The sequence below is a fragment of the Lissotriton vulgaris genome, chromosome 6, assembly GCF_964263255.1.
Source record: "Lissotriton vulgaris chromosome 6, aLisVul1.2, whole genome shotgun sequence".
Taxonomy (NCBI): Eukaryota; Metazoa; Chordata; class Amphibia; order Caudata; family Salamandridae; genus Lissotriton; species Lissotriton vulgaris.
Window position 1 is genome coordinate 25,681,689 of NC_141694.1, and position 26,309 is coordinate 25,707,997.

Genomic DNA, 26,309 nt, shown 5'->3' on the forward strand with positions numbered 1-26,309 from the left:
GAACCCGACAGCGGACAAAAGGACCTCCATCAAACTTGCCACCCGGAAACACCACCAGCTGATCCGCGCCGCCAAGAAAACAGCATTCAAGGACCGGTTAGACAACAACGCACACAACTGCAAGGAACTCTTCAACATCGTGAAAGAGCTTTCCAACCCCAGCGCAGGAAACAACGACATCACCCCATCGCAAGACCTCTGCAACTCCCTCGCTTCATACTTCCACAACAAGATCGCGGACATACACAACAGCTTCAACAACCAACCAACGCACACCATGACCGAACAACCACCCCCCACCACCACCCTCCACACCTGGACCCCGATCAGCACCGAAGACACCATCCGCACGATGAACTCCATCCACTCCGGATCACCGACCGACCCCTGCCCTCACCACGTCTTCAACAAGGCCGACGCTGTCATCGCACCCCACCTGCGAGACATCATCAACACATCCTTCGACACCACCATCTTCCCTGAGAGCTGGAAACACGCCGAACTCAGCGCTCTACTCAAGAAACCAACAGCGGACCCCACCGACCTCAAGAATTACCACCCCATCTCGCTCCTCCCGTTTCCAGCCAAAGTCATCGAGAAGACCGTCAACAAGCAGATGGCCGCCTTCCTCGAGACGAACGGATCCCTCGACCCCTCACAGTCCGGCTTCCGAGCCAATCACAGCACCAAGACCGCCCTCATCGCCGCCACCGATGACATCCGAGCCCTGATGGACAATGGAGAAACAGCGGCCCTCATCCTCCTAGACCTCTCCGCGGCATTCGACACGGTCTGCCACCGCACCCTAGTACGGCGCCTCAGCAACATCGGAATCCAGGACAAGGTGCTGGAATAGATCATCTCCTTCCTCGACGGAAGAACACAGAGAGTCCGCCTACCACCGTACAAGTCAGAGGCCTCCGAAGTCATCTGCGGCGTCCCTCAAGGATCATCTCTGAGCCCCACCCTCTTCAACGTCTACATGAGCCCCCTCGCGGCCATCGTACGCAAACACAACCTCAGCATAATCTCCTACGCCGACGACACCCAGCTGATCCTCTCCCTGACCAACGACCCCGCCGCCGCCAGAGCCAACCTGCACGAAGGGATGAAAGAGGTAGCCGAGTGGATGACGACCAGCCGCCTGAAACTGAACTCGGACAAGACGGAGGTCCTCATCCTGGGCTCCTCACCCTCCACCTGGGACGACTCCTGGTGGCCTCCCGCCCTGGGCACCGCACCCAAACCGACAGACCATGCACGCAACCTGGGCTTCATCCTGGACTCCTCCCTCTCCATGACCAGGCAAGTCAACAACGTCTCCTCGGCGTGCTTCAACATCCTACGCATGCTACGGAAGATCTTCTGGTGGATCCCCACCGAGACCAGGAAGACCGTCACCCAGGCCCTCGTCACCAGCCGACTGGACTACGGCAACGCCCTCTACGCCGGTACCACCGCCAAGCTCCAGAAGAGACTCCAGCGGATCCAGAACGCCTCAGCCAGACTCATCCTCGACATCCCACGAACCAGCCACATCTCCGGACATCTGAGAGACCTTCACTGGCTCCCCGTCAACAAAAGAATCACCTTCCGCCTCCTCACCCACGCACACAAAGCCCTACACGACCAAGGCCCGAGCTACCTCAACAGCCGAGTCAACTTCTACGCTCCCAAACGCCACCTCCGATCAGCCAACCACGCCCTCGCCGCCGTCCCCCGCATCCGAAGAGCGACTACAGGAGGAAGGTCCTTCTCCTACCTGGCCGCCAAGACCTGGAACTCCCTCCCGACCGACCTGCGCCTGACCCAAGACCACCTCTCCTTCAGGAAGAAGCTGAAGACCTGGCTGTTCGAGCAGTAGCGGCACCCCCCCTGCCCCCCCCCAGCGCCTTGAGACCCTACGGGTATGTAGCGCGCTTTATAAGTGTCAATGATTGATTGATTGATTGATTGGAAAGGAATGACAATTGCTAAAATTATCCATATCAATATTAATAGTCCAGTACATATTAAACACATTCTACACCATTTTCTAACGATAGAACATTTAGTTTTATGGTTATTGCTAGACATTTTTTTTTCAAACAGTTTTTTCTTTACAATTCTCTTAGACCTTTTGTCATCTATAGGTTTTCACCTTTCACTTACAATATTCTCCTTATATCAGGATTTCAGGTTTTGTCTTCACCTTGTACCTTTGATCAATAATCACTTTTCTCAGCGATTCACTCCTTTACTCACTTTTATCATCTGACTTTAGGCAGTATAAGTTCCCTTGGCTACTGTTTACTTCTTCAATAGGAGGTAGAATGATATACGACCATTCAGGTGACTTTTATTTTTGGTTTGGTCTTCTCTCTGTTTTTGGCCTTTGAACAACTCCTATTAACTCCTTTTGACTGGTTATTTCATTTACTTGATCTTCTGGTTTTCTCGCTTTGTTAACCAGTTTAAATCTCAGTCCATCAGTCTCTTTAGGCCAATTATCTCCTTTACAAACTCTTTTTGTCTTAGGTTCCGTGGTGTTATGATCCACTCTCCAAGCCCTTTTTCTTAAACTCTTTCTCAATGGAGTCTCATCTGCACTGTCGTCAGTTTCACTTTCAGTCTCGTCGACAGTTTTGTTTATGATAAACTTTATAATGTCTTTTTCTTTTTCCAGATCAGTTTTCTCTTTTGTCAGTTCTTTCACTCTGTTAGGAACATCTCCATAGCTTGTACTTGGAATCTCATCCTTATCGTGAGTTATTTCCTCTTTTCCAGTGTCATGATTTTCGCTTCTGCTTTCAGAGCTTTCAGACTGTTCTTCAGGATTTTCTTGATGACCAGTTTTATCTCCACATTGCTCAGTGTCCTTACTGGTGTCAGTCTCTACCAAATCTCGATCTTCAGAATTCCGTATTTCGACAATTTCTCCTTCTCCTTCAGACGCAGAGCTAGCATCTGATACTTCCATATGTCAACGTTATTGTCGAGCTTCAGTATTTGGATTTCGCTCTGGTTCACCTTCAGAATCAGAATCAGTTGTGCTTTCACATTCCTCGTTTGGATTCTCAGGTTCATGCACACGGATGGTGTGGCTTGGAAGCAGGGAACTACCGGTCTATGATCGTCAAGACGAAGAAAAGATGAGGAGACAGAGAAAGGATGGTTAATGCAAACCTTCATTCATTGAGACAAAGTAAATCCCATCAGCCCACCACAGTGGTGGAACATCGTCACTTGGGAATGGTTGTATACTGAATGACTGTTGTAGCCCACACCTATCCAGGGGGACAGCTACATTACAGTCATTGCCAGTTATTGAACCAACCACTATTATATTTTTTGCAGTGATAGTGATGATTTGCAGTGCAAAATAATGTAAAGAAAAAGTCCAAAAAGTTAAGATTGACCACTAAGACACAAAAGACTTTAATAAACGTTATCTTAGTGTCAAGATTCAAACCAGATACTGATAGTTTGAAAGAATAACTATCTTGAGCAATAGAGAAAAATTGGCCTACATGGCCTACATGTTTCAGCCATACAAGTGTCTTTCACCAGGCTTTCTTCAGGACCAGATGTAAACCACGCTACTGCAAATATTTGTGAAAAACTGCACAAAATATGCATTTTAAACACTTAATAACTGGTACAATACACCCTACCAGAGTATGTGATTCAAAGTAGAATATTTCTTTTGGTTTCACAGGAGATGTCATTCCTTTCCTACAAAATAATATAGAAGTGATTAGTATTAAACCCGATTCACAGAATTCAAATCAATCATAGCCTTGACAAAAATAATGTCAAAATATAGACAATATCCTACCCTAATAAGTGGCAAAAAATGGGAATACTCCATTTATAAATAATTAATTTAGAAGTAATCATAAGTACTTACCCAACTTTATGTAGGAGTACGCCTCACCTCACCTGGCATCTGCTCAGTTGATGAGCCCCCGCTCTGTAACGTGGGTAGACAGAACAGTCACACAAGAGTAGCATCCCCCTATGTACCATCTCCCAACTTATATACACATAAAAGCAACCTTGTGACCTAATAAGCCAGCTGGTATAGCAGTATTTACGAACCCACACATAGTACATCAATGTAAAGGTAGACAAAACAAGGAACGATAAGTTCTCAAATGCGTTCCTCTTCTTCTACTAGTGAACAGCTATATCTATATCATCACTGTCCTACTTCGTACCCGAGCATCTTATATGCTTTACCTGAAATTTCAACCAGTACACAAGATGACACTGTTGAATTTAAAGAAAGCTCATTCCCGCACCACCATTCATGGAATAGTGATGGCTGAATATTTACGTGGCAAGTGTGCACTAACTGGATTGTTTGTCAAAATACTCCCAGGCTTTTCTTGACTGACAAAGAATTTTTACGAGATTGGTCATTGATCGCGTGGAGATGTACACGCGATTGGCTCATCTTAATCATAAGCACTGCCAAAAGGGTGGCAGATGCTATCCTCATTGAGATACAGGTATTGGAGGGACAAATTAAAGCTACCATCTCTAGCACCCTCTATAAAAAGAATTTGGATGAGACCAAAAAGTCCAATAAAGAATACAAAGACAATATCCTTTTGACCAAAATTGAGAAATTCAGGAAAGACCTTGCCCGGTTTTCACTGGTTAAGGTTTATCCATATACTAGTGACAACTATACAGCACCTGAGTACAACAGGAAAGGCAAGCGATACGGCTCCAACTATTCCACCTCAGGTTCCGAACAGGGCTCTAGTGAGTCTGACACATCAAGCTTGAGCACCTCCCAAAACAGTGGTAGAGGCCAACAAAATAGTCTGTTGCACGTGGAATCTTGACACTTGGTTACTGCCAGAACATGTTGTGGGATAGGCTCAGACATCAACTAACTTCAGGAGCAAGATTGAGAGGCATGGAGAGATCCTCATGCCTTTTCAGGTGTAAGAGGGGCCAAGTCTTGCTTAGATTTTTTATGATTTTAATTCAACTTACTTGAAGAGTTGGAGTGCGATGATGATCGACCTCGAGATCAACTCCTGTGAGTTCTAGACCAGAAATGGAACCAAGACCACTTCTTGGGACTGGAATAGTCAGTATGAGGAGTCTTCCAATGTTTGGCGATATATAGCTTCTTCTTGAAGTCTCGTATGGCATCTAGGATTCATCGACACACAGTCACTGCTGGCCTTAGAGCCATGACTTGATCCAAAGCACCTCAGGTAAACATGGTGATGATTTGTCACAGATATTTATTAAGGAAAGTCCTTACAAGATTCACACCTTATTATCTTTGGGAGTGAGATGTCTGTTGCACACTGTAAATGATAGAAAAATGGTCTTGAAGAGGCAAGAGGTAGCTCTGGACCCGCATTTGGTGGCATGGAAAGAAAGGAACTGACGTCAGCATGTCAGAGTGGCACCAATATGGGCTCTGCACATAATTTCAGGAGTCGAAGGGCATCAGGGCAGAGCTGCATGGTAACCCTTACCCGCACACAGAGGTACTGCTCAAAAAATTGCAGATTTAATCTGACGATTGGGGAACATTCAAAAGTTGAGGAATATCCAGTTGGAAGTCTTTATCGGAATTAACCCTTATGTAAACATTGCAGACTCTAATAAAACTGTTCGCTCCACATAGAGACACCATGCACATGTACTTAAATGTTGAGCAGCTGCTTCAAAAGAGAAGAAATGTTGGGGAAAACAGAGCAAGAGAGCATTTCTAGATCTCCATTTGCTAGGTTACTGGTGGAAGTGTTATTTAAAGTGATGGGAGAAGTGGCAATAAAAGAGAAATGTATAATCACTAGCCATGGGGTAATGAATGCCTGTAGAAGACTGGGTTATTACAGCCACACCTTTATCTTTCTCCATGCAGGTATGGCCGGAGAACGATTCTCTTTGTAAACTACGTACAGACAGTGGTGTTCTCGATGATTGCCGCTGCATCCGTCAATTACCCCATGTTTGCAGTGTTCCGGTCTCTTTCTGGGATACCTTTTTCTGGAATTGCCATCATCACATTTTCAATAGGTAAGTGTAGTGGTGAATGCGAGCAGAACATTTTTGTTTACTAAAACTCAGTTTTTCTCATCACAGTCTTTACACAATTGAAGGCAAGAACCACACTGAGCGCTTTCTGGGAACTTCCCAGCTTATCTATTAAGCGTTGAAGAGACCCAAATCTCAGACAGACAGTATTTTTGAAGGGCAGTACTCTGTTGTTGTCTGACACAGAATCTTTTTTCAAAGGGGACATTTAAGACCCCAATTGCCCAAGCGTCATGACTATGTCATGGTCACCCGGATCAATAACTTAAATGACAGTAGTTTTTGATGGTTGGTCTACAAAGGCAACTTGGGTGTTCCTGCGGTTTTGAAAACAATCATTGACCGCCATGGATCTGACCCACTGGATGGGATAAAGAGAATCTCTTGATTCTTTTAATCATGATAGCCCTCACCAGAGTTATCTTAAGACTCTGATGAACAACAATTAGGGTCTAATCTCACATGGTGGCAGCCACATGGTCCAGGGTAAATCCAATTTGCAGACAGGCCAGTTCCTCTGGAGGATTGCATTCCAGTGTTGCCAGCCATTGGTACTGCATCAATACAAGCATGTAGTAGTGACATGCCTAAGAGTCCAGGTTTCTTTAGAAGTTTACATTGTTCTTTCTTACCCTTTTGTATGTACTCTTATTTGTTGATCAAGCCTTTTATATGCCAACAACTGTAGCTTTTGGTATGTTGAGGAAATTTGAGAGAACACAGAGGTGTTGGGAATTCCTATCCTTGATGATTCAACAGCCACTGTAGAAGAAGGAACTAACCCACCCATTGTCAGTGTAGGAATATGATAACTACGTCCTCTAACACATGACCTTAACTAGTATTTAAGTGAGATGGGAAAAGGGGCTGAAATGCATGAAGTAGTGCTTTCAGCCATGGCCAGAACAGCAAATATACCCATATCTTTCCTCTTACTGAAGCCGGAAGTAGAACCTGTGTAGTAAGGATTGTTTTTCTCTGCAGACAGACACACTAAACTTTGTAAAGATGCACAGATTGAGAGAGTATGCTTCAGATTATGTAGACTCCTTGCTAAATGTGCACGCTTCGACATTTTGATATGAGTTTGCTTTTGTTTAGGCACGAATCGCAATGGCTAGAACAGTGAGTTCAAGGGAACATATCTTTCCCTGTTTACTCACAAATGCCTTAGCTGCCATTTTGCTGGTGCAGATGAACACAACTTGGTGCTGCACTGATGATGTAAAAGTCATGAGGGCCAATTTAAAGACCATAAGAACCCTGAAACATCTGTCAGAATCAAAGAGGGGTGGGGTCGCACACTACTCACACACCGGCGGAAGTTGCCCCTAAGGACTCTGGTCATTGTAGTAGAGTGCTCGTGATGCATCATCTTTCGATCTTGCTATCTTCGCTGTCTTCGCCATCCCTGGACACGTGTTTCGGGTTATCAACCCTCGTCAGCAGGGATAGGCAGTGTTCTGGGGTCGCCGATGGCTGCCAATATCTGCCAGGTATAGTACCACTCCGGCGCGTAGGTGCGGGATCCCAGGCTCGTCAGCCCGCTGCTCAAGGGAGCTTTAAGTTACAAAGAGGGGTGGGGTCGCACACTACTTACACACCAGCGGAAGTTGCCCCTAAGGACTCTGGTCATTGTAGTAGAGTGTTCGCAATGCATCATCTTTCGATCTTTCTATCTTCGCTGTCTTCGCCATCCCTGGACACGTGTTTCGGGTTATCAACCCTCGTCAGCAGGGATAGGCAGTGTTCTGGGGTCGCCGATGGCTGCCAATATCTGCCAGGTATAGTACCACTCCGGCGCGTAGGTGCGGGATCCCAGGCTCGTCAGCCCGCTGCTCAAAGGAGCTTTAAGTTACAAAGAGGGGTGGGGTCGCACACTACTCACACACCGGCGGAAGTTGCCCCTAAGGACTCTGGTCATTGTAGTAGAGTGTTCGCGATGCATCATCTTTCGATCTTGCTATCTTCGCTGTCTTCGCCATCCCTGGACACGTGTTTCGGGTTATCAACCCTCGTCAGCAGGGATAGGCAGTGTTCTGGGGTCGCCGATGGCTGCCAATATCTGCCAGGTATAGTACCACTCCGGCGCGTAGGTGCGGGATCCCAGGCTCGTCAGCCCGCTGCTCAAGGGAGCTTTAAGTTACAAAGAGGGGTGGGGTCGCACACTACTCACACACCGGCGGAAGTTGCCCCTAAGGACTCTGGTCATTGTAGTAGAGTGCTCGCGATGCATCATCTTTCGATCTTGCTATCTTCGCTGTCTTGCCATCCCTGGACACGTGTTTCGGGTTATCAACCCTCGTCAGCAGGGATAGGCAGTGTTCTGGGGTCGCCGATGGCTGCCAATATCTGCCAGGTATAGTACCACTCCGGCGCGTAGGTGCGGGATCCCAGGCTCGCCACCCCTCTTTGTAATTTAAAGCTCCCTTGAGCAGCGGGCTGACGAGCCTGGGATCCCGCACCTACGCGCCGGAGTGGTACTATACCTGGCAGATATTGGCAGCCATCGGCGACCCCAGAACACTGCCTATCCCTGCTGACGAGGGTTGATAACCCGAAACACGTGTCCAGGGATGGCGAAGACAGCGAAGATAGCAAGATCGAAAGATGATGCATCGCGAACACTCTACTACAATGACCATAGTCCTTAGGGGCGATCCCGCTGGTGAGTGAGTGGTGTGCGACCCCACCCCCTTTTGAAATGTTTAAAGCTCCCTCGAGCTGTCGGGCTGACGAGCCTGGGACCCCGCACCTGCGCGCCTGTGTGGTACTAGACCTGGCAATATTTGGCAGCCACCGGCAAACCCCAGAAGATAAGAAGATGGCCTATTCCATGCTGATGAGGGGTAAATACCCCGAAACACGTGTCCAGGGATGGCGAAGAAGGATACATCGCGGAATACTAAACTACACTGACCATAGTCCTTAGGGGCGATCCCGCTGGTGAGTGAGTGGTGTGCGACCCCACCCCCTTTTGAAATGTTTAAAGCTCCCTCGAGCTGTCGGGCTGACGAGCCTGGGACCCCGCACCTGTGCGCCTGTGTGGTACTAGACCTGGCAATATTTGGCAGCCACCGGCAACCCCAGAAGATAAGAAGATGGCCTATTCCCTGCTGATGAGGGGTAAATACCCCGAAACACGTGTCCAGGGATGGCGAAGAAGGATACATCGCGGAATACTAAACTACACTGACCATAGTCCTTAGGGGCGATCCCGCTGGTGAGTGAGTGGTGTGCGACCCCACCCCCTTTTGATCTGTCAGAATCACAGACAGTCAAATGCAAAGAGTAATGTTACAAGATAAGCCCTGGGGATACTGTTGGATCTGGCCTGAAAGAGGGTTCTCCTCGTAAGTCCCTACTTCCACTACCTTCTATTGAAGTACATTGTCGTTCCAGTGGTTCACCATGTCCCGTGCTGGACTTTCTCTCTTTCGCCCTTTTTGTCTCTAGTAACTTTATAATGGTAATTTGTGAATAGCAATGGTCTTACTCTTTAGTGGGTGGCCGCACATCTCTCCTTAAACCCCTGCTTCATCTTCGCTTCCTCTTCCCTTCCCTTCACCCATACCCTTTAGTAAGTATCGAGCTGCCACGTGGTGAGTGCACCGGGCGCGGGGTATAACTTTCCATCCCTCACGCTATACCGATCTCGGTCCGGCTGAGAAGTGATTCGTTTCATCATTCGCCGCCCGAAAAGTGAGCGCCCCCCCACACAGTGCTGGGCTGCATATAGACATGGCCAGCGGGAGCCGTACGAAAGCTATTTCATTACTAGAACAGGCTCACCAAGTGGGATCGGCAGGGAATATACATCGTCTGCGCCCGGGTACCCCCCCCCACCTCCCGCTACCAGTTTCATTGGCGTCCCGCCCGCCCTGTGTAGTGTCTGGGACACCAGGGGGCTGGGTTGACCTATGCCACGTAGTGGGGCCTTGTTAACTGTCAAAGAACCACACGGACACTCTCTACTGATTAGGGCCAAAGACCCCGAGCGGTCTTCCGGCCGTTTATTTATACCCAGGGGCTACCCCGCCCCTGAGGTGTATGCGTGTGTGTGTGCGTACGTAAACGGGCCGGGTGGCTCCGTTACTACATCCCTCCAAACTCACGGATCAATGGTCCCGGTCATGGGAGTCTCTTGGGCGAACCCATTCTCCAACCGTAGTCTTCCAGTCTCTGGCTAGGAGTGGGATTTGGCCGAAGGTGGTATCTCTGGCTTCACTGGCTCTCCATGTCCTCGACTTCTTCGTGTCGATCTGGGGGATTTTGGGCTTCATTCGGGACATTTGCTGGACCGGTGTTTTCTTCCCGCTCCGGCCTTGTCGGAATTGTTTCTTCTTCTTCTCGCGGGCTTGTCGTGGATTCATTTCCACACTGTCCGTGGCCCTCGTCCTCCACTCCTTCGAACGGCGAGCTGGCACTTTCATGCCCTCGAGGGACGCGCTTGAACCACGACACGTTCCGTGTTACAGCTCTCGTGCCTCTGATCGCCGATACCATGGTGCCTTGGACATTCACAATCTCCCACACTTCAGGTTCGAAAGCGGTGTCATACTTCGAGTTCCGGTGTCTGTTTTTGAGAACTACCTTGTCTCCGACCACCAGGGACCGAGCTTGGGCTCTCCGTGCTTGACTGGCTTTTTCATTGGTGCGTCTTCGTCGATCTTGGGCGGCACCTTGGTTCATTGCAGGTGGACACCACGAGGGTGCTGCCGGTACACAATCCCTTGGCACCTTCTTAAAGAGTAAGTGCGCCGGGGCACAACGCGTGGTGGAGTGTGGCGTTTGCCGGTATGCACTTAGAAATTGAGACAGACATTCTTCGGCATCCTCTCTCTTCTCTACCCCAATCTGGAGTGCGCGATTCAGAGTTCGCATAAATCTCTCGACTTCCCCATTTGCCTGGAGGGGTGACTTTCTGGTGATGGATGCCTCGTGCGGTGAGGTAGGCTTGAAAATCTTTTTCCTGGAATGGCGGGCCATTGTCCGACCTCATCTCTTCCGGCAGGCCCATCATGGCGAAGACCTTTTCCAGGGCTTTCTTCACATGTGCAAACGCGGTGGAGGGCACCACCTCCACAATGGGGAATCGTGAGTAAGAATCTATTAGCGCCTTGAGACCCTCCGGGTGAGTAGTGCGCTATATAAATGTTGTGATTGATTATCATCACCAGGGTATGTCGTCCATCGGGGAAAGATCCAAAATCCATGCTCACTTTGTACCATGGTTCGCAGCACGGGTCTTCGGTTATCACAGGGTGAGGAGCCGGGTCTTGGCTTGTGATGGTGCACGAGTGGCAGGTGCTCACTTCCTCTTCCACTGCTGCATCCATTCCGGGGAACCATACTTTGCTGTGTAGCCTTGCCTTTGTTTTCGACACGCCTTGGTGGCCTTGATGAGCCAGGCGCACGACCTCCTTCTGTAGCTTGGTGGGAATCACTATTGCCGTACCCCGGAGAATGACTCCATGGGGTCCGACACTGAGTTCGCTCTGTGCCCTCCATAGCTGCTGTCTTGACTGTTGTTCCGTGGCTGTTAGAGCGCTGACTCCATCCAGGTAGTGCTTCCAGCTTCGATTTGCTAGCGTAACTTTCACCTTGTTGAGACACTCATCCCATCGGTTGCCTTCCCGATGACTTCCGAGTGAGGGCAGTCGGGCAAGCCTCTTGTGACACCATCCTCACGTACTCCTCTACTTCCTCCATGTCTGTTGACCCGTGATCTGTGGTGGTGGTCCCGGGGTGTCGTGACAGAAAATCAGCGGGGTTGTCCGCTCCGGGGCGGTATACGACCTTAAATCGGTAAGTTTGAAGTTGGACGGCCCACCTTTCAATCCAAGGAGGGGCTAGTCTGGCCGTCCCCGCGAATAGGGGTACAAGAGGTTTGTGGTCTGATACGACTCTGAACTCGTGGCCGTACAGGTAGAGGTGAAAGTGCTGGCATGCCCACTTCATGGCCAGGGCCTCCCGTTCTATTTGTGCATACCTCATTTCAGTCGCGGTCAGCGCCCTGCTTGCATACGCTGTCGGTACCCATTCGTGAGCCTCTGTTTCTTGCATCAGGACTGCCCCTAGACCAACGGGGCTTGCATCAACAACCACTTCCGTGCGCCTGTGGGGTCTGAAGAAGGCCATGACTTTGTCATCTATCAGCGCGTTCTTGATCGCCGTGAAAGCCTCATCTTCTCTGGCAGACCATGCCCATGGTTGGCCCGACTTGGTTAGGACGCATAGAGGTTCTGAAAGGGAGGCTAAGCCGGGGATGAAACGTCCACAGTAGGTAGCCATCCCTAGGAAGCTTCTGACTTCCGTGGCCGACGTAGGTTTGGGTGCTGCTCGGATGGCTTCGGCTTTCTTTGGGTCCACTTGGAGCCCGTCCCTGGAGAATATGTATCCAAAGAAATCCACGGACTCCTTGTAGAAAGAGCACTTGTCTCGGTGCAGGGTGAGGCCGTGATCGGCCAGGCATTGTAAGGTGGCTCGGAGGTGCGTATGGTGATCCTCTAGGGTCTTTGAGTAAACGAGTATGTCGTCACTTAGATTTATGACTCCTGGCAGTCCTGAGAGTGTTTCCTTAATGGCGTTTTGAAATACTTCAGCGGCCGACGACACCCCAAAGCTCAAATGCTTGTACCTCCGAAGTCCCACATGAGTGGAGAAAGTTGTTATGTTGTGACTGTCTGGGTGTAGCTCAAGCTGGTGGTACCCGGCATTGAGGTCCAGCTTCGAGAACCAGCGGGCGCCGTTAAGGTCCGCTACGATGTCGTCCATGGTGGGCGTCAGGTGCCTCTCCCTTTTCACTGCCTTATTGGGTAGGCGCATGTCCACACACAGGCGTATAGCACCCGGTTGTTTCGGTTTTGGGGCTATCACCAGGGGCGATACCCATGGCGTTGGGCCTGATACTTTTTCTATGACGCCTAAGTCTTCAAGCTTCCGCAGTTCTACCCCCACTTGCGGCTGCAAGTGAAACGGTACTCTGCGATGTCTGAGGGCTGTCGATCTGATGGTGGGGTCTACGTGTAGTTTGAAGGTTTTGCCCTTTAGGCAGCTGAGTCCTCGAAAGAGGGATGGGAAGTCTTTGAGCATGGCGTCCGCGTGCAACTCATGCACCTGTCGTGCAAAGAACACCAGTTGAAGATCTTTGGCCGTGTGGCAACTGAGGAGTGTGCCACGCCGCCCACCAGTCACTTGGAACCTTGTCTTGACTTCTTGGTCGTTGCAGGCGGCTACGGCTTCGATTACTCCACGCAGCGGGAGCGGGTCATCACTGTCGTAGGTGTAGATCTTGGCGTTTGATGGAGATAGCGGAGGGCGTGGAGATAGTTGTTCGTATTGAATGCTGTCCATCACATTCACAGACGCCCCTGTGTCGATGAGCGCCTGTACAGGCGAACCAGCAATGGATATTTCGCACATCGGGGGCGGCCGTTTTCTAGAGCCCTCTCTCCTTACGAAAGAGACGAAGAAGACGTTGTCATCATCATCATCGAGGCGAAACACTGATCTCGAAGCATCACTGCACGGTCCGGGGTCCTCCAGTGAGAGTTGTCGCACGGCCTGTGCAGGACTCTTTCCACCCGGTCCTGGGCGGCGATTGCCGCCGCTGCGACACATCTTCGCAAAGTGGTTAATCTTTCCACAGTTTGAGCAAACGTTGCCTTTCGCAAAGCACTTTCCTCCAGCGGGGTGATCCATGCCGCAGTTCCCCCAAGAGTTGCGAGGTGATGTTTGAAAGTTTCCTCTCTGGGGTGGCGGCCATCGTCGAATCGCGTCCACGTGCTCCTCTTTGATGTGCGTGGTTTTAGCTGCCACACCAGGCCGGTAAAGGGCTGCCTGCATCTCATCGGCCCTGGTGTTGGAAAGCTCATGCGATCGTGCAAGAACAAGGATCTCATCCAGGGAGATTCGTGGTTGTCGGAGAATGAGACGTCTAAGTTGCACCGACCTGCACCCCTGGGTGAGTTGCGCGCGAATTTCCTGACGCTGGTCCGGGAGTTCGCAGGCAAGGGCCAGTTTCCGCAGCCTTGCGTAGAAAGTGTTGATGGATTCAGATTCACCTTGCCGTGCCTGGCGTAGTTTGAACCATTCAAAGTCAGGGTTCACCCTGGGGTCGAAGTAGAGATTTAACGCCCTGACAGTGGCGTCGTAGTCGTGGTCACCACCTCTGTCCGGTAGTGTCTCCAAGAGCTCATACAGTTCATCGCCCCCGTAGCACATGAGCAAGGAGCGTTTGACTCTGCCATCGGTCTCCCGAACTCCAATGAAATAGTGTTCTAGCCTCCCAATCCACAGACGCCATTGTGCTGCGGCCGTAAATGGGTCTGCGAGTTTACTGAAGGGGGGCAGGGGTGCAGCCAGTCCGTGCCAAGGGGGGGCCAGTGCGGCGGCCGTCGCGGGGCCTGCGGCATTCGCAACCGCTTGAGGCGGCGCCGGGGCAGGAGGTCTAGGCGGCAGCGGTGCAGGATTTTGCGCGGGTGCCACAGCGAGCGGGGTGCAGGCACGTGGTTGCGTCTAGTGACGTGAGACCGGCCTTGGCAGTGAAGTAGGCGGGTGGCGGCACAGTCACGTGGCAGAGCGCGTGTCAGGGCGTGGTGGGGCGTCTGCGGGCACGCCTAAGATGTGCAGAATGCTCCTGGTGCAGGTGTGAATAGCGTGGAACACTTGCCCCCTTGGCGAGGTGCTGAGAGCCGTGGACAGTGGCTGGGCTCAAGGCGCGCGGGGCATGACCATATTCTGAGGGCCGAACGCTCCCTCCGATCTGCGGCCGCCGTCCGCCCAATGCGTGAGCAAACGCAGGGCCTAGCGAGCAGTTGAGTCCGCCCAATGCGCGAGCAAGCACAGGGCCTGGCGAGCCGCTGCCGTTCGCACGTGTGCGAGCCAAAACCGTTGGTGCTCCAGGTGCGCACGGGGCGCGAGGGCCGAAACAGTCCCTCCGATGCGCCTGATAGCCTGCTGGGTCGCACGCTGGCACAGGAAAGTGGCGCGCCACCCGGGGGCGTCTGCGGGTGGGCAGGATTCACGGCCGCAGGCAGGGCCGAGTTGCGCACTGGGCCGCGGACCTCGAATGGGCAGAGGCGCGGGCTCACCTGTGGTGCCACGACCTGGCACCGTGTAGACTGAGTGTACCGGAACAGGTGCACGCAACGGCGCCGGCGCCGAGGGCTCATACGCGACAGGCCTAAACTCTCCAGGCGGGGGCCAAACAGCAGAGCACTGCTGCGTGTCGAGGCGTCGGGTGGGAACCCGCCTCGTCGCCAGTGTAGTGTCTGGGACACCAGGGGGCTGGGTTGACCTATGCCACGTAGTGGGGCCTTATTAACTGTGCAAAGAACCACACGGACACTCTCTACTGATTAGTGCCAAAGACCCCGAGCGGTCTTCCGGCCGTTTATTTATACCCAGGGGCTACCCCGCCCCTGAGGTGTATGCGTGCGTGTGTGCGTACGTGAACGGGCCGGGTGGCTCCGTTACTACACCCTGTGCCTTCAGCATAGCTGGGATTTTGCTGATCTGCATGCCCTCCATTGTGGCCTTGGTGTCAGCGCCTGGTTCATGCCGCTCTCCATCCACCCCTAGCGGACCAGACCCAGAAACTACAGCTCTATATTGCATTGTGCGGCAGCACTCTTGCCTCCAGCCTGGCCTCTGCAACAACACCATTCAGGCTTGTAACGGTCTCTTTTGGCTCTCCGTGCTGCGACAGCCCACGCAGTAATTGTGTGCTTTTCCTGTTCCACACAATCACTGAACCCTCTCACACGCTTGGTCTCCCACCGTAACAACACTGTGTCTCCTGTGGACCTGCCTTTGAGTGATTACGCCGAGTGTTGACCCGTTCTCTGTCCTACTCCGGAGACCCTCCCTCACTGCAAACCCTGGCCCACTGTCTCCTGGGTTGGCGAGCAGCATTGGCCGCAAAGACCCAAAGCCAAGGACTCTCCCATATGAGAAACTAGCGAAGACGGCCCGGGAAACAGGTGCTTATCTGGCTGAGGGCGGGCAGGTTGCTCTGCCCACTGGAGACCCCAAAGGTCAGGACAACTTGTTGCTTCAAGAGATGAGGGCGGGTTTCAAGGCCTTGGATGGCAGGTTTGATGCACAAGGCAAGAACCTTGCAGACTTAGGTGTTCAAATCCAGGTGCATGATCGACGGCTCGATGTCACCGAACCCGCATATCTGACATTGAAGATGGCACAGCGCAGTCACTCAAGAGGTTGGAGAGAATAGAGCGTATCCTAAAAGATGTGGGGATGTAAAACAAGGACTCGGAGGCGCGCAGTACACGGAACAATCTGCCCATCTTGGAGGTTCCGGAATCCACAGCCACGGGTCGTATGGACACCTTTGTCGAATCAATGCTGGCTGATCTGTTTGGTAGGGCCTCCTTCACTCCGGGCTTTGTGGTGGAGCGCGCCCATCGCACTCTGGGCCCCCGACTCAACCCAAGCTGCCCTCCTAGGCCCATCATCACCTGGGTCATGAACTTTAAGACCCAGACACCGCACTTCGTCTAGCCCGTGGCAATGCTCCAAACTGTCCCTAAATCCTGACTTCACCATAATGGTCCAGGAGGCCCTTCGCAAGTTTAATGGTGCAAAGGCAACGCTCTGGAATCTCGGCCTCCGGTATGGCATGCTGTACCCGGCAAGACTGCGCGTGGAGATCAATGGTAAAGTCTGCATCTTACAGAGGTTTTGGAAATCTGTTGCACGCATAAAAACAACGTTCAGACGGTTGCAGATGGAGCTGGACCCTCCCTATCACAGAACTACTCAGAGGCCAGCATGGAACTTTTCTCTTGTTCTGGTCACAGCTGACCATATCGAGACGCTACCCCCTTCTTTGTTGCCTATTGCCATGAGTGAACTTGGGCTATTTCTTCATTACATTCACTGTTCTATATCGCTGGTGAGCTGACGCGCGTTGCCTCCCCCCATTGGTGTATACCATGGTTTCTCCTTTTGGTTCCTGGAAGTACAGTCGCTGGGTTATTTACATTCTCTTACTATCACGATTGGTACTCCTTGTATATTTGATAATGTTGGTTTTGCCTTACTTGTCAGGTTGTACGGTTGGGTGGTGGGAGGGGGGGCGATTGCAATTGATAAGATGCACTTGGTTCATCACATGTTTGATCACAGTCACAATTCCTATTGAAATGTTGTCAAATGTTTTTTGTGTCCTTGATCTGACTCCTACATGGCCCCCCTAGGTAATGTTGTGGCCCTTAGACGTATGTGTCGTGGAATATCTGAGGCCTCAATGACAATTGAAAGAAACTCCAAGTCCTTCACTATCTCCTGCGTCATAACATTGATATTGCCTTCCTGCAAGAGTCCATTTGCCTGCTTCTGACCCCTCGCGCTTCGCTGCTAGCTGGGGAGCTCATAGATATTTTATCAACTTCAGTAATTACTCCAGTGGCACTGTGGTCTTTATACATAGGAGGATCCCTTTTAGCCCACTCACGATTCTGCGCGACAGAGAGGGCAGATAAACCATTGTTGCTGGGGCATTGATGGGACATGAGGTGGGCTTAGTGTGCGCCTACGGCCCAAATACTGACTCCCCTGACTTGTTTCACTCTCTACTTGCTCAGCTTTTAAAATTGGGCCAGACGGCTATCATAATGAGAGGAGATATTAACATTATTCACGACTTGTCCCTTGACCGCACCTCCATTGCCCCAGACTCCAAGCCCTGCACATGACGAGCGTTACAGTTCTTATGCGAAAAACTATCCCTGTTGGATGTATGGCGCTCGCGTAACCCTACCCTCACAGCATACACTCATTACTCAGGGTATCACAACACCTCGACCAGAATTGACTATTGGCTAATATCCCCTAATGTATTCAACTGGTGCCACACGATTCAGACCCTCTTGCGTACCTATTCAGACCACTCCCCGATAGTACTCACACTGAAGATACCCTACCAAGAAAGATTCGAGAGGCAGTGGCGCTCCCCGAGCCCCGCGTTAGAAGATGACTTGTTTCAACAAGAACTCCACGAGGCTATTGAAGACTACTTTACCATAAATACTGGCTCTGTTTATACTATGGCTGTTCTCTGGGAAGGTTTCAAGGTGTACATACGAAGGGTCTGTATTTCTAAAAAGGCTGGGGTACTTCGCGACTTGCGCACCACGTTGTCCAAGCTGGAAAGCGAACTCGCTGATTTAGACGCTACTTTCGTCCAGGTACCCAGCCCCGACACTGATCAGGCCTATCTGGGCCTGCTTGCGGAATATAGAGAAACTGCAGACCGTGAGATTCGGTACATGGGCAAATATCACACTGCGAAACATTACGGTGAGGGTGAGAGACCAGGAAGGGTTTTGGCACAAATGCTCAGACCCCCATATAGTAAAGGCTACATTACCGAGCTACCACGGGCCAGTCACTTTCAGGCACCACTGAGATTAGGGATGAATTTCTGTCATATTTCAAAACATTATACACCTGCAGAAAAGGGTCTGACCACTCTGCCCTGGAATCCTACTTATCCGAGATAGAGTTGGTCTACCTCGAGAAGGATATGCAGGACTTCCTAGCTGAACCCATCTCTGAAAACAATGTATTAGGGGCCATTGTCTCCCTGCGGTCCTCCTCTCCCCCAGGGCTCCAAGGTTTCTTGGGCGACTTTTAAAGACTTGCTAGCCACGCAACTGATAGAAGTATATGCAGAGGCCCTAGAGAGGCAGATCTTACCACCTACCCTTTGTGAAGCAGTCATTATTCTTCTCCCAAAACCTGGCAAAGATCCGCAGCTCTGCAGCTCCTATAGGCCCTTGTCTTTATTAAACTTAGATTATAAGATTCTCGGCCGAAATTATTGCTGGGCGTCTATCTCAATTAAAGGAATTTATTATCTTCCCTGCACAATCTGGCTTTATTCCCCACCGCTCCACCTCATTAAAACCTCAGAACACTTTTTTCAGTGCTGCACAGGATCAACCCGGATACACCAGCGGCCGCAATTCTGCTTGACACGGAAAAGGATTTTGATTCGCTAGAGTGGCCCTTTTTCATGTCAATCATGCGCTGCATGGGAATGCCTATGGGCTTCATGGCCACCACAGCGCTACTTTACCTCCTTCCAACTGCTCGCCTTCGGTTAAACGGTGCGCTCTTGCAACCCTTCTCACTCTCGCAGGGCACAAGGCAAGGCAGCCTGCTGTCACCCTTGCTTTTCATCCTCGCTATGGATCCCTTAATCAGGCACTTTCATGAACAATTTCCACTTATATTATATCATAGCACAGTGCAGCCATGCCTACACTTGGCACCACCCTGGCGCCAGGATTCTGTACTTTCGTCCAGAAGCAGACCTCGTCCTCGCCAAAGGCCTCCCCAGAGACCCTAACAATATCCCAACAGTCTCTACAACAATTTGGGCTAGGGAAAAGCTACGGCGAGTTACACGCACAGCCCTTTTATATTCCACGGCCCTTCCACTCCCCAATGCTCGTTGGCTACCACTTACAGGCGAGATTGTGCAGTGCACTCTAACCAAATTCGCGATCATGAAGGCCGGGGACCTGTTCCTGGATGGCCATGCCTATATGGGAAGTGATGACACCCACTTCCCTGACGCCACATTCATGGAACGGTTTCTGCTCCGGTGACTCCAATCAGCGCTGCGTGCCACAATACCCTGTTTTACCATAGACCCCGACTCGTTCACCCCCTTGTCTCTGGTCATTGAGAGTGAGATTGGCATCCACCTCATATCAAAATGTTACCGAAAAAAGCGGCGATAATGTAACACCCATTCTTCATAATATGCCCCTATGTTGTTAAGAGAAAAAATAATAATAATAAATAAATAAAAATCATCTTTGGTCTACATGTACATACTTCCATTGTGCATCTATGTACCTTCCATGTACTTGGATCTGTGTGTCTGTTACTTTTCTTCTGAAAAAGCATATCCAATGCACTACCCTATTTCTCATCCTTTGCCTCTATTAATATCTTAATATCTTTAATCTACATATACTTACCTCCTTTATGTATCTATATACTTTCAATGTACTTATGGATCTATATATTTATCACTTTCTTCTAATTTAGCTTTTCCAATGAGCTACCCTATTTCTCAGCCTATACTTCCCTCAATATATCTTCTAGCCCAACCTTCTGACTCATCTCAAACTTCTTTCTACCACTCCTTCCAATGCACTACCCTATCTCTCATCCTATACATCTATCAATATATCCTCTGCATCCACTCTCTCATTTATCCCAAACCCCATACCACTACTATGATCCCCAAAATAACCCTTTCTATACTCCTACTCTACCCCTCATTGCATCATCTGACTCCTCTTTTTACTATATCGATCCCCTAAAACCTTTCTAAGCTCTTCCCTCTGACTCCTCCCCTCCAAAACTCCTTCTTACTCTTCCAAAAGCCTCCTCCTACTGCTAAGACCTAAAAATAAATGTTAAAAAAATCTTTCACTCTTTTATCCCTCCACTATCCTTTTCAATCAAAATTAACAGACTAACATGTTCACTTCTCAAATTCCATATTCAACTATACTAATATACTACCCACATAACTGAATAACATATCCACTACTCAAATACTTCATATTTATACTATACTAATTTTCAACACTAATCCTTTATGGGTTCCGGAGTGGCGTGCTACTCACCACAAAAGCGCTTCAACACCCATCAGGGGTAACAAGTGCTATATGAATGCAAATCTTTCTTCCCCTTTTATCCCTCCGCTCTCCTTCTCACTCCAAGTAATGACAAATATCCACCACTGAAATGACTTCATATTTCACCATTTTAATTCACCACTAACCCTTTAGAGGCTTCCTTAATAGCGTGCGTCAACAAGCGCTGTATAATTACAAACCTTTGTCCTCATCTATCCTTCTGCTATCATTCCAAATCCAAATAACTGCATAACCTATCCACCACTTAAAATGTACTTGCATGTTTCACTATACTAATTCAACACTAATCCTCTATGGGTCTTGGAGTAGCGTGCTACTCACCGTAAAAGCGCTTCAATGCCTCCTAAAGGGTAGTAAGTGCTATATAAATGCAATTACAATCAAATAGACACAAGAAATACTTTAAAAACAGGTAAACCGCATAGGAAAATAGATGGGCCCAATGTGGGGAGGGGGGTCAAACCACATACTAATATAGTGTAATTTGAAACAGTCACCAAAACAGGACTACTGCTCCAGGAAGGGGGACCCCAGGAGCTGATCATAAAAATGTGGTGAGGGAGGTGACAGGAGATTGCCTGGGGTCTTGGCAGGTCCAGCATTCCTGATCTACTCTTGATAGACATTCATTCAGGACTATATCTCTGGCTGAAGAGCCCGACAGTGGGGAGCCTAGCTCCTAGGCTCTTCTGCTGAAGAAAAAGGGATATAGCACTTTGACCGGATGTACGTTGTTACAACGCATGCTTTTACCATGCATGCTGTAACAACGCAAGTTTTAAAACGCATTTCATTACAACGCATTACACTGGGGGGTGCTGGATAATGAATAGTTTACTTTACTATTCCAACACCAGTCCCCGTGGACACTAGGGAAGGTGTTGGATAGTAAATGAAAACTATTCCCTATCCTAGAGCGCCCCCCAGTGTAATGCGTTGTAATGGTTTTTGTTTTAAAGTCTGCGTTGTAATAGCACTGCGTGCTAAAAGTTGCTTTATAAAGGTTGTTCCCCACTTTGACCTAAAAGACAGCCCGCCACAGATTCATTCTTTGATCCTTGCTTTCCTTTAAATGCCGGATATTACATTCTAGAAATTGCAATATAGAATTTATTCACAAACTCTCAATTCCCTGGAATTAGCATCCTATTATGTGCTGTTGTGAAATCACTAGTTTGGTAGGTTGTGATGTAACAGAAGCAAAGAATGAATAAATAGTCTCCTGCACATGTAAACCAAAGCCCTTTGATAGTGAGAGCTTGGAAGGAGGATTACCCTATGATGCAGCTCCAAGTTCTTATGTTGAAAGAGTGACCTCTAAGAACCAATATCTGAATATTGTATTTTGTCCCGCAGCTCTCGAGTGGGTGGACGCGGAGCACCGCTCTTTGGCCTGGTTCCTGGCCTCTCTGTGCTGGAGCATTGGTACCATGATTCTGTCACTGGTGGCGTACCTGATCCGGGACTGGCGCTGGCTTCTTGTTTCCATCACCTCCCCGTATATTTTGGGCATTATCAGCATATGGTGAGTGAACAACGCCATGGCTCATGTGAGACACAGGTCCCAGGCACAACTTTTCGAGTGCAACTGGTTTAACCCCTTGCATGCTGGGGTTATTCCCTCACTGTGCTGGGGGGGTGGGGTGGGCACACACAGCGCCCCGGTGCTCATGACGAGCTCAGCTCGTCATGAGTCACGGTGGCCGTGTGCTCATGACGAGCTGAGCTCGTCCCGGCCTCACCCATTTCTTCAGAACGTTCAGCACAGCAGGGAATTAGCCCAGCTTGCGAGCGTTTTAACCGTTATGACAAGCTCAGCTCGTCATGAGCACGGGAGGGGTTAAAGCGTACTTGAAGCTAGATGTTTTAATTCAATTATACTCATCAATCACAGCACAGGTGAGGTGTGGGGAGGGGGGCCAACTCACAGATCCCTTTCCAGTTCAGTGCGGAGTAAGGCAGGGCTTTGTCCTTGCCCCCACACAGATTGTGGACTGTGGATGAACTTCTACCATACCAGGAGCCTCTCTCGGAGCTACTAAAGTCCCCATCGATTACTTCAATCCCATGGTTTAGGGTATTAAAAGAGTTACTAGGGAGGCATGGGCTGATGGGGTTCTGGTTTGATTCTGAAAGTCTGGTATCTGTTTTGAGAATTAAGTTGAAGAAAATGTTTTGAAAATCAACACTATTGCAAGTTTTGAGAAAAGCTGAGGATCATTTGACTACTGATTTTCTCAATTTTAAATGTGCCCCCTATTTTGAGGACACATTGGATGCAATTGTCCCTCCTCTGGCCTGGAAATTATTTCTCCAGTTTCAGTACAAAATCATATCCACTAAACTCTTTTGTAAAAAATTGAGTAAGGATGTTGTCACTGGTGATCTTTGTCCTGCCTGGAATGCAAGTCCTGAATCTATTGTGCATTTGTTATTTTGTTTGCCCGAACTATAAATCTCTCACGGAAAAATGGATAATACCACTCTGTAAACTAGTTGGATCCGCCCACTATCTGGAGGTGTTAAGTATTTTGAGTACAGTCACATGCAGCGTTGTGGTCTTTGGTTTGTCCAGATATTGGTATGCACAGTGGCTAAGACGAACAAAATGCACTTTATGATGGGCCTGGCTAAAAATGTATATGTATTGTAGACTAAGCGCACACCAAGCACTTTATGATGAAATCATTAACCCCTTCCATGCTGATGACGGCCCCCAGCCGTCATGCACTATGGTGCTCCTGTGCTGATGACAGCTGGGGGCCGTCATAAACCCACCCATTCGCAATTCTGACGCACAGGCGCAGAATCGCAGCCGCATGGAAGGGGTTAATTATAACTATGTGTTTTCATATGAAATGTTCTTATCTATGCTATCTATCTGTCCCTCTTTTGTTGTATAATGGATGTGCTGTGTACTTTTATGATCCCTTGTGATCGAAATAAAGTGAAGATGCTGAAGCTTACTTCAAGTCTATCACTTGTCTGTCACCTTCTACCATTGGAGTCGCAGGCTGACCCCCACTAATACATTTCTGCCGTTGTCTGAATCTGTCACTTTGGCCAGTCTTTGCTACTATCTTGGCCATCATCTTTGGAGGCGTCCTCCTGGTGTGGTAGGCAGTACTGTCTCACTCATGGAAATTAGCCCCCTTTGATTTAACAATTGGTTCAATGCTTCTGCTGTTCCCTATCCCTCAAGCCCTCTGTTGTTGCCTCATAATGATTGGCTCTCTTACCATTTGCTCTGTGATGTCTTCATCACAAACATATTCTTCTATCTATGTGATATGATGAACTCTTAAAACCCAACTTTATGACTGTGATTGTCATTTTCCAGATCTTTCATTTATCTTCTGCTCTCTCAGATCAGAAACTGATGAGATGTACTTATTCTTGTGCCTCAGTCTCCACTCTTCCCACACAGGTGGCTTCCAGAGTCTGCGAGGTGGCTGTTGGCCAAAGGCAAGGTGAAGGAAGCTCAGGCCGCCCTGGATCGATGCGCTTCAACAAACGGGCAGGCGCAGTTGTCCTCCAGTATAAACACTGAGGTGAGAGGATGTGTTCACTTCTCACCTGGAAGACAGTTGAGGCTGCCAACATAAGGGGCAAAAGGTTCTTGTTTCTTAATGTGATTGAAAGCAAACTGCTTTCAGGGGTGAATATCCTAAATCATCAGGAGCTATTCTGCTTCCCACGTCATCACTATGGTCATCCCAGTTTATTGTTTTACACAGGGGACTCACATCACAAGTAGGCCTACGGAAATTGTTTGGCAGGATCACAATCTTCTTTCATTGGATTTGCATAATTTGTGTATTTCCACTTTTTTCGAAACACATACGCTTTTTGCTTAGGGATCTGAAAGCTGGGTGTGTGGCGCAGACACGTGTACTGCATTAGCAATATTCAAGACTTGACCTTAGTAGCTGTATGGGCAATATATTGAGCTCGCATATCAGACGACCTTTGTGAGTGAGGGCACGACTCACATACACTTTTCACACTAAGGACTACGCACCCATGATATACTTAAAACACCAACATTTTACATGGATTTTGCATGTTTTCCATAGAAAAATAAATGCAGTTTTGCTCAAGCCTAGAATAGTTGTCCTGTACATGGCTTTGGTTGGTGACTCTACACTTTTTTGGGCGGTGCAGGCCTCCTCACATTAGCAATCCTTTCATCATGGATGACTACTGTCCACGTGACTAGTCTATGACATTCCTAACTGTTGGTGGCAGACAAACTGTAGTTATGGGGTATAGGCCTGTATACAACTGCACTTAAGTGTAGCTATGCCATCTGAATTTCTTCTGATTGTACAAGGAGCATGAGGCAGTGTTTGGATACATGTGCAGAAGGTACCCTAGTGAGTAGCGTCCTTCATAGGTTAATGATACTCAGATGTTTACTGTCTCCCAGCTGTGATGCTACCAGCTTCCCCCAGTGCCCTGTTACATATATCCACAGAAAGCCAGGACTATATGTCTGGGTTTGAATTCACATCCTCTTCAGTGAGCAGAAAAGTAATGGGCGCCCTGCAACCTCAATTTACCAGCCATCCGATGGGTGAGCCCACCTGCCAGGGTTCAAACATTTGACTTGCCAATCAGAGCATATTCCTCAAGTGAACGCTCAGCTCATTGAGGCAACTAGACTGTGGATATGACAAGGTGCCTGTGATCGATGGTTGCTATGGGACCATTCCGTGGCAACCATCTATCAAAGGTACATGAAAGATGCTTGTTCTGGTGATTGAGTCCCTTCAAGGGAGTGGCCAGTGGCTTTGGCGCAGCTGTCAAGGTTTCTAAATCTGAGCTGGCGGGTTGTGCCAGATCAGTGTTCACGTATCTTCTGCAAGGTGCTGCGGAAACCAGTACAGAGAAAACTGCTGCATGGGACAGGAAAAAAGATGTCCCCCTGAAGGAGTCAAGAGCATACTCCGAAACAGAAGAACAGACTCTTGTCATTGACATCAGTATAGAAGGTGACGTACTGCCCTTGGGCTGAACACCTGCCTGCTCTTGACAAAAGAGCAGTCTGCCTCAGCTGTGTGACTGCCGCAGGCACAACACAAGAGCCACTGAGACTAGAGTACTGCCCAGCCACTACCGGGAAGGGCGCCTCATGACCATCCACCATTTTCTTACTTCATGGAGACAACACAACAGCAAGAAGTGCCACTGGAGCAGAGAGGGAGGGCTCCAGAAACCTCCAGGCCATGGACCACTCTTAGCTCCATGTCTGCCATAGGTGCTTTCCCTACTGACCTGCTTTGCCCCTGATCACATCAACATATTGCATTGTAGGCTCTCCCAAGCTGCACGGGTAGCTGCTGATTGCACCAATTGTGCGGAGAAGTTGTGTTATTCCCTGAGGGCACAACGATACCAGCGCCCCACCCCTCAGAACTGCTTTTCCCACCGACCACAAGGGCTTTGTGCAATATTCTCACAAACCACCCTCGCCATGCACATTGTTGTTATCAATGATGTCATTTCAGATGTCAGTAGGTGTGTTTTCAATGTAGTCATTCAATCAAT

At 49.3% G+C, this 26,309-nt stretch overlaps 1 protein-coding gene across 1 annotated transcript in view; it reads left to right on the forward strand.

The window, feature by feature from the left end:
- LOC147706728 (solute carrier family 22 member 7-like) overlaps positions 1–26,309 on the forward strand; it is a 427,251-nt gene that overhangs the window by 53,838 nt on the left and 347,104 nt on the right. Inside the window, exons 3-5 of the mRNA XM_086925872.1 lie at positions 5,879–6,033; positions 22,116–22,284; positions 24,187–24,310. Coding sequence (XP_086781998.1) covers positions 5,879–6,033; positions 22,116–22,284; positions 24,187–24,310 — 448 coding nt within the window. The remainder of the gene's footprint in view (positions 1–5,878; positions 6,034–22,115; positions 22,285–24,186; positions 24,311–26,309) is intronic.